At 44.0% G+C, this 8,704-nt stretch overlaps 1 protein-coding gene across 1 annotated transcript in view; it reads right to left on the minus strand.

Annotated features, from left to right (window-relative positions):
• MORC4 (MORC family CW-type zinc finger 4) overlaps positions 1 to 4,291 on the minus strand; it is a 55,050-nt gene extending 50,759 nt beyond the window's left edge. The window contains exons 1-2 of the mRNA XM_061137885.1: positions 4,011 to 4,291; positions 3,818 to 3,890 (exon numbers count right to left, since the gene is read on the minus strand). Coding sequence (XP_060993868.1) covers positions 3,818 to 3,890; positions 4,011 to 4,112 — 175 coding nt within the window. The 5' untranslated portion in view covers positions 4,113 to 4,291. The remainder of the gene's footprint in view (positions 1 to 3,817; positions 3,891 to 4,010) is intronic.
• Positions 4,292 to 8,704: the final 4,413 nt, after the last annotated feature.

An 8,704-nucleotide genomic window follows, 5' to 3' on the forward strand; every position in this document is an offset into this window, starting at 1 on the left:
GATTCAGCATTGTGAAGGCACCTACATTGTTTCAAAAAACTACTTGGCAAGTAGGCCCTGAATTGTTTTAGAACCTATCAGTCACGGCTGCTGGCAGCCAAGGCCATTGAGACCGATGCCCTTACCTTGTCAACCAACAGGACATCATTTCTACTTTGAAAACTTTGGACATAGAGGGATTTTTTTCCCCTAACACTTAATGAACATTGATAATTCAAACATATAATGCATATCAATTCCAATTCCACATTTATATAACTGTACAGTCAATGAACCAGCTTGCAAGCCTCTCACAAAAATCACTTTTTTCCCCCATTTTATTGTCAATTTCACCAAAACTTTACTAGGTGCTTTTTTTAAAACAGAAACTTACCAAAGAGTTTTAAGGTAACTACCAGGAGCAGCTAGAAATTTTACCTCCTTGGCTGGAAGTGGGTAGAATACAGGGGGGAGAGGGCACAGCAGAGGCCAGGGGCAGCTGGGGCAGCAGGGGAAAAGAGATCAGCAGACAGACCAGCAGCAGTAAGCACAGCTTTGCACTTACTTTTGGTTTTAAGTGGCCTTCCACTTGGCCTCAACAAATAAAGTTGTAATAACAGGTTGGCCTCAATAAATGAACTTACAATTAAAAAGGCACCAATCTGGCAGCTGGTTCCAATTTCTGTTTAACCTTTCAAATGTTATCAACACATAGCACATGCTATCAAATCCTACAGAATCTATCTTCTCCCATAGCCCAGCCCACCTAATCTGTGACCAGGCAGGGCAGAGAGAAATCCTATTCAACTCCCTTGGCCCACCACTTAGGTGATAGCAAACCACCAAATCCTGGGAAGTCCTTATCCCCTCACTTGGCTCACAGTCTCCTGTGCTCTCAGATCCCAAGTAATCTTATCTCTCTTAACCTAGCTCATGGTACCCTCAGTGGGAGGACTCTAACTCCTCTCAGCCACCACGTAGTTAACAGCATGAGAAACCAAGTCTCAGTGACTTTATGTTATCCCCTAACCATGTGACCCGGGGTCTAGAAAAACATCATAACTGAACCTTCATAGCTCATTCTAACCTGGGAGGCAATAAGAAAGTGTCCCATGACAGCATCCCTGGAGAGACAGGATGGCAAGTGGGAGATAGCTGGTTTTGATATAGCTCTTCCCCCATCCCCTCCTGTTCCAGGCGAATGGCCTATGACGATTCCTGCAAGGTTGTCAGGGCCAAGCTGTGGCCCTCCAAGACATCCAGTAAGGATCTAAAACTGCTCTCATCTAAAATTAAGGTCATCATCTTCTGACACAAGCTTATTTTTCCTTTCTTCTCTCTCATACACACAAACACACACACACAGTGTCAGTATTCAAATGACAAGTTTGAAATATGAAAGTCATTTTTTGTCCCTCCCTCTTTCTTACCCTATACACCCCTAGTCTCTCTTATATCTTCGTATTTCTATTTCCATTGTCACTTTCTTAGTTTACAGAGTCTGTTCCCTCTTATCTGCATTGTTGTGATAACCTCCTACCTAGTCCTTCAAAGCCTTGTCCCTCTTTGCTCCAATTCATCTTACACAGTGCTGCAAGATTAACTTTCCTGAAGCCCAAATACTCGAGCCTCCCAGTCTCATTTTGGTCACAGTTCACCATTCTAACCTCATTCCCTACTTAGTACTTAGGGTAAAAAGACCTACATTTGAGTCCTGGGTCTGCCACTTACTAAACACATAATTGTGGAAAAGTCAACTAAATTCTCTGAGCTTATGTATCCCTATCTACAAGATGAGAATAATGATGACAATGGTAATACTGCTGCTGTTTACCCCAAAAAGTATAGCTAAAAATATATTTGTGAAAGCTCCATGTAAACTCTCTAAGGACCTATAGTTTTAACTCTTCATGATATCCATGTTCCAACTAAACTCAGTTACTCAGTATTCTTCATGACTTGGTTCATGCAGTTGTTCCTTTTGCCTGGAATGCCCTCCCCTCCCCACACCCATGCCCACATGTCCCAATCCTTCAAATCTCAGCTCAAATGTCACCTCCTCTCCAAAGTCTTTCCTAACTCTCCTTTTCCCGGTAAGCTGAATGTCACCCCTCCTTCCTTTGGACTCCCACAGTACAAAATGTGTCCATCTTTGCCGATATATCACTTTCTATTTTGCAGTTATACAAAGAATAAACCTTCTGTACATGTTTTCTCTCCCCTACTCGAAGATGAACCTATGTTGTATTCATTTTTGTGTCTACCACAGTGAATGCTCAATAAATATTCATCAAATGAACGGTTCACCAGAAAATTAATGCATAAGTGAAGAAAACTACTGAAGGAAAATCTAAACTGAAAGCTTCAGATTACCAGTTAACACTTTGCTCTCCCTTTTCTCTATTATTAATATGACAGATAGTTGTGATTTGGTTTTAATCTGTGTTGGTATATATGTGTGCAGGCATGTGTGTGTATGTATATAATACACCTGTATACTTGTACTTGTATGGGTCGGCTTAGACCAGAATTAGGTTCTTTAAGTTAATGCTTAAGGCAAGAATCATATATATTCAAAACTACAAATGAAACACTTTAAAAATCACCCATAAAGTTCAGTACACAGTATAGCATAGGTACACATGGTTCTGCACGGTGCTACTGTGAGGGAACAAGCTTCTGTCTCTCATTTCTCACTAAGTAAACTGGTGGCTTTCCCCTCTTTTTCTCTTTTGTTAAGTCACCTGCACCTAGATCTCACTCCACTGTGAATTTCCCTCAGGGCATGGTGCAAAATCTGAAAAATACAGTCCCTGTTCTCTAGGATTCAAAACGGGTCAATGTCAGTTTGTCTCCTTCACCTTCTAACGAACAGTCATACATATTGTAAGCATTCTGTGTTATGGCGAAAATAATCACCCTAGTTCCCCATCACCCTTGCAAGTGACTCTCCTGATGCCCACTGACTTCTCGCTCAAGACAACTCACATTGCAGGGCCACAGCGATTGCTTAAGTGGAGTCTGGGGCTCATTTGGGGGAGCTTTGAAACCATTTTCAAGATTCTGTTCTGTGCTACCTTGCCCCAGAAATACCTTTCCATAACTTTAATTTTTGAAACAGTTGCAATGTGCTCGGTATGCTGCTGCATTTTGTCCAGGAATGTTTTTCTTCTTTGCTTTCCACACAGTATTTAGCACACTACTGCAAAAGCTGGTGTACTTGGCTTCAAGGGATCAACTGAAAACGCTTTAAAAGCAAACATCGGTGGAGCGAGAGGTTAAGTGCTCAGTTATTCATTCCAGCGGTGTGAGGGCGCTCTTGGATCGCGGACCCCGCGCTCCACAGCCGCAGGGAGCCAAATGCACTCGTGTCATCTCTTAAGAGATGTCCCATCATTCCCAGACTCTCTGGTCCCAAAAGTTAAAGAACTCCGTTTTCCAGACTTTTCTTCATGCCTCTTTGCTAGCCTGGCGCCCTCCGTCTGTCGCTGGCCCCCGTGGACAGCCCAGCTGCCTCGGGGCCCGAAATTTGTGTGCATCTCCTTTTGATTACTCACTAAGCTACCCTAAAGCGCCTGGAACGTCACGGGCCAGAGAGAAAAACCACAAGGGACTAACTCTTGGGTCACATCTTGTTTCCTCAGCTTTATCTGCGGAACTTCGTCCCTGGCGACGGAGCCGACCCCCTCCGCCGTCTGCGGAGCCGAGGCCGGTCCCGACGCCCCCACCCCTGCCCCGGCCCTCCCCGCGCGGCTCCGCACATTCTTCTCGCGTCCCCGGCACCACGTTGGCACCTCTGCCTCGGGCTTTCACGGCCAGGCCCGCCCTCGCCACTCACCTAGCAGCTCCGCGATGGCACTGAAGGGTCGCGTGTGGCTGCTGGAGTTGCTCTGTAGGTAGCGAGGGCTCATCTGGGGGCGAGAGAAGGTCCCGTCCCGCGTGAGGCCTCGGCCCGCCGGGCCCTCCCCGCGTGCCCCCCGCAGCCCCGGGGCCCGCGTGCGTGCGTCCGCCCCCTCGGGCCCCCGACCTACCGTGCTCAAACGGATCCCAAAGGCCTGCGGGCCGCCGCCCGGCCTGGCCAGCGCGCTACCCGGCGCGCCAGGGCCCGCGGGGGCCCCTCGGTACAGGAGCATTTTTTTGGCCGCCACGATACTCTTTTGCCGCTGCCGGACTCTTCGCCCGGCCGTCCGGGACTGGCTCTCGCTCGCTCCCACCCGCAGCTGGCGGGGGCGGGGCGCGCTCCAGCCACCTGTCCGGGGCGGGAGGGGGTGAGGCCGGCAGAGCCGCGCAGCGGCCCCGCCCTGTCAGCACCTCTCCCAACCAGCCGACTGCCGGGCCGGCAGCGGGGCCGTACTGAAATATGGCGACCTCCTGACAGCCGCTCCTTGATCCCCGCCCCTAATTAATTCTTGGCGTTTGCCATAGGCCAGGACGCCGAGCGGGAAAGAGCGGGGGAGGGGGCGGGCGCGTGGGGAGGGGCGGGGATGAGGCGAGGGGAGGGAGAGGGTGTAGGGATTTCTGGAACAGAGTCCCCAGTTCGGAGGCATGACTAACGGGCAGGATAAGACAAGTCTTAGAAGTTCTGAAAAGTACAGTTTTGCTATCTGGGGAGATAGCAGGCAGGCTCGCGTGATGGGAAAGCATTCAGACTATTTTGCCTCAAATGCCTCCAGAAGCAGCCAGAACTTTCCAGAAGGCAATTGGCAAATCATCTTTAAATCTTTGCAAGCATGCAGGGAGGCTGTTTATGAAAGAAGAAATTGGAATGCACTTACATACCGCAAGTAGGAGATGGGGGTTAGTTTATGCAGTATGCACAAAACGGAATACTATGGAGCTCTTAAGGACCGTGTTTGCAGATGAAAATTTATTCATGTGGAAAATATTTATGAGGGAATTAAGGAAACAGGAGGTCACCGAATATTGTGTAACGTGATACCTATTTTTATTGGAAAAACAAGCACATACATATATGTATAAATATGCATGTAGTTACACACACACACACACACACACACACACACACACACACACCCCACACACAATGAGAAACACTTGAAATGATGTATTTCAAGATGTTATCTCCAGGTCCGGAATTATGAGTTTTTCTGTTTTTTCTTACTTGCATTTTTACATTTTTTGTACTATTAAAGAAACATACACCATTTGATTATAGAAAAAATATTTTTATTTATTTTTTAAAATATAATGATCCCTGATACAGATGAACCATTATTTGACCATTCCTCTGTGATATTTCATGTTGTTTGAATTTTTTTTCTTGCCATGATCTGTACATCCTCATGAATTTCTGGTACGGTTATTTCTACAGAATACTGTTGTGTCTAAAAGCATGTGTGTGGTTTACTCTTAATAAATACTGTAAGATGGGGACAATTTGCCCTCCCAGAAAGTTAGCTATTTGTTACATTCATAGCACCAAGTGGTTTTGACCTTTTAACCTTTTTCCAATGTTTTGAATAAAAATTACTATCTCAATGTTTTAATTTGTGTTTTCCTTTCAGTAAAACTGACTATCTTCTCAAATGTTTATTGTATATTTATGTCCTTTGAACATTATTTCCCCTACTGGGTTCTTTGCATTTTTTTTGGTATCTTAAAATTTTTTAAATACACAAAAATAGAATGATATGAATTCCCAGATACTAATTACTCACATTCAAAAATTGAATCACTTTGCTATACACCTGAAACTAACACAACATTGTAAATCAAGTATATTTCAATAAAATTTTTTAAAATTAAAACCTTTCTATACCTGCTTTATATATTCTTTTCTTCTTCTATTTGTATATTTTAGAACAAATTTCAAACAGCATGTCATTTTATCCTATGTAATTCATTCTTCTCTGAAAATATGGACATTTTCCAAAAGATATAGCCACAATGCCACTTTCACTGAAACAAAATTCATAACAGTTCTTTGATGTTCTCTAATACCCAGCCCATAGTCTGATTTCTTCAATTATCTCAAAAAAAAGTGTTTTTACATTTGGTTTGTTTAAATCTAGATCCAAACAAGACGCACACATTGTACTTGATTATGTGTCTTTAATCTAAAACAGTCTCTCTTTTTTTTCTTCCTTCTATTGAGCTGTTGAAGAAATCAAGTCACTTTTATTGTTGAAAGTCCTACATTCTCATTTGTCTCTTTGCTTATTTTTGTTGTTACTTAGGTTGCTCCTTTCATTAGAGGAATAAATTTAACATAACTATAAACCATAAGTTGGCTCTAAAGTCTTCATTAGATTCCAGTACAAAGTTTTTAAAGCAGAAGTGCTCAGAGATGGTGCTGTATTCTTTCTATTGCAACACATCAGAAAGTATAACACATCAGAAAGTATAACATCAGAAAGTCTAACACTCAGTGATGTTCAAATTAATCAGAGGGTTCAAGTAGAGGCAGCCTGAATGTTCCCCTATAAAGTTTCCCATCAATCTTTCACTTTGTAGTTTCATTAATTGGTGTTTATTATCTGAAAAAATATTTATTAGGGTTGAAAAACAAAAATAAACTAATCTCATCATCTCTTATAATTTATTAACTGGATCCCTCTGTATAGAATTTATCCTCACCACCCATTGGCTGTTTGGCTGCTCTGAAATACAATTCATATAGGAAAGACTGGACAAATGCTTAATTTTTTACTTTTTATTATCCATTTTTAGAGTAAAGTGGTCTTCCTAAGTGGCTCTAGTAGTAAACAGCTCGTCTGCCAATGCAGAAGATGTAAGAGATTCAGGTTTGATCCCTGGGTCGGGAAGATCCCCTGGAGGAGGGTGCAGCAACCCACTCCAGTATTCTTGCCTGGAGAATCCCATGGACAGGATCCCATGGACATCGGCTACAGTCAATGGGGTCGCAAAGAGTCAGATACGACTAAAGCGACTTAGCAAGCAGACAAGAGTCAAGAGTTGGTTCCTGTGTTGCATTCTGTGATGTGACAGCCTATCTCCCATTTCAATAGAGGACTTTTTGGATGAGCTGCTGAGAGCACTGTTGGAAAGCTTCCTCCAGCTGTTAGCTCCTTCAGGGATTGCCTCAGATATGGAGTTGCCTTGCTCAAGGTCACAGAGCTTTCTAGGGGCAGCCCAAAGAGGACTATAAAGGCTTAACCATCTCAGCTCAGCTTGGGATAACCCGGAAGGGTCATTCTAACTTTAGATCTCTCTGTGGGGTTGACTGAGGCTGTTATTGGGCCTGCAATGCAGCTCAACTCCAGCCCCCAGCCCCACTCCCTGTTTAGGCCTGCTCCTTTCACAGGTGTTAATCCAAAAGACATCTCTTAATAAGCATCTGGCGTGCTACATTCTGTCTTAGAGTTGGCTTCCTGGGGAACACAAATTATGACACTTGAGACTGAGTGTAACTCAGGAAAGCCAGCATTTCGATGGGATTTGGGAGCTAGATCACTCACTGCCCAGTTGGCAAGGAGATCCACATTGCAGAGGGGTAGGTAGAGAATAGATACCTCTCTGCCACGAGGTGACACTCCTGTCATTGTAGACTTTTACCAGGTGGTGAATTGCAATGGTATACTGGTAGAAGGGAACATATGATCTGCTGTGCTATATCACGTATTTGAGAAATAGGGTGAAATAGTAGCTATGAGATCAATAGATTTCAGTGGTTACTGAGCTCCAAAGATTAACTACTAATGGAGACAGGTTTATTTGCATCAAAATCAGGATGCTTCCTGGGGAAAGAATAGGACCCTGACATACAGTTTGGGGATATCTAGAGGGATACCATCAAAATCTTGAATCCCCAGATTTCCCTGAACCCTCTGAGGCCGTAGAAGTTGGCCTGATTTTCCTACCTTTAATAGTCCCCACACCTCTTATTTGGAGATAATGCAGAACTTCTCCCCCAGGAGGCAAAACATGCATTTACTTCCCCTCTAGCCACTAAGCCTATAACAACAGTTAAGGCACAGCATGAACATGGTAGGCTTGGTAAAGAAGGAAAGTAACAATGCTCCAAGTAGCTGCACAGCCTAGCTTGTACAGATTGGCAGGAGCTGGAAGCGTGCACATGAAACTGATTCTGTGAGTGCTTGATCAAGGGAGCTAGACTATAAGGTTGGAAAAAGGAGAGTTTATCAATGTGAGAACACAACCCTGGAAAATAGGATTTAATACCCTGGCAAGGATCACAAAAGTTAGTGAAGACTCACTAAGACAGCTTCTAGAAGTATAGAAAACCTGATGACCCACACTAAATGAGGTAAAAATGCCAGCATTTCTATGGCAATAATGGAATACAGGATCAAAAGATTTAGAAGTGGACATATTGGAGTGGATATACTGAAAGAGGGGGTGTCCCTTGTGGCTCAGACAATAAAGAATCTGCTTAAAATGCAGGAGACCTGGGTTTGATCCCTGGGTTGGGAAGATCCCCTGGAGAAGGAAATGGCAACCCACTCCAGTATTTTTGCCTGGAGAATCCCATGCACAGAGGAGCCTGGCAGGCTACAGTCCATGGGGTCACAAAGGGTCAGATATGACTGAGAGACTAAAACATACTGAAAAAGACTGGAAAACTCCAATAGAAAGACACAGAATTAAAAAAAAAAAAAAGAAAAGAAAGACACAGAATACACCATTTACCACAGCCCTGAGGAACATGCTGTGACAGGGGTACCTACTGGCACTGCTAAGAAACGCAGTGGTGGTTCTCCTCTGTAGGTTAGGCCTGTCAGGA

Source organism: Dama dama, chromosome X (assembly GCF_033118175.1).
Source record: "Dama dama isolate Ldn47 chromosome X, ASM3311817v1, whole genome shotgun sequence".
Classification (NCBI taxonomy): Eukaryota; Metazoa; Chordata; class Mammalia; order Artiodactyla; family Cervidae; genus Dama; species Dama dama.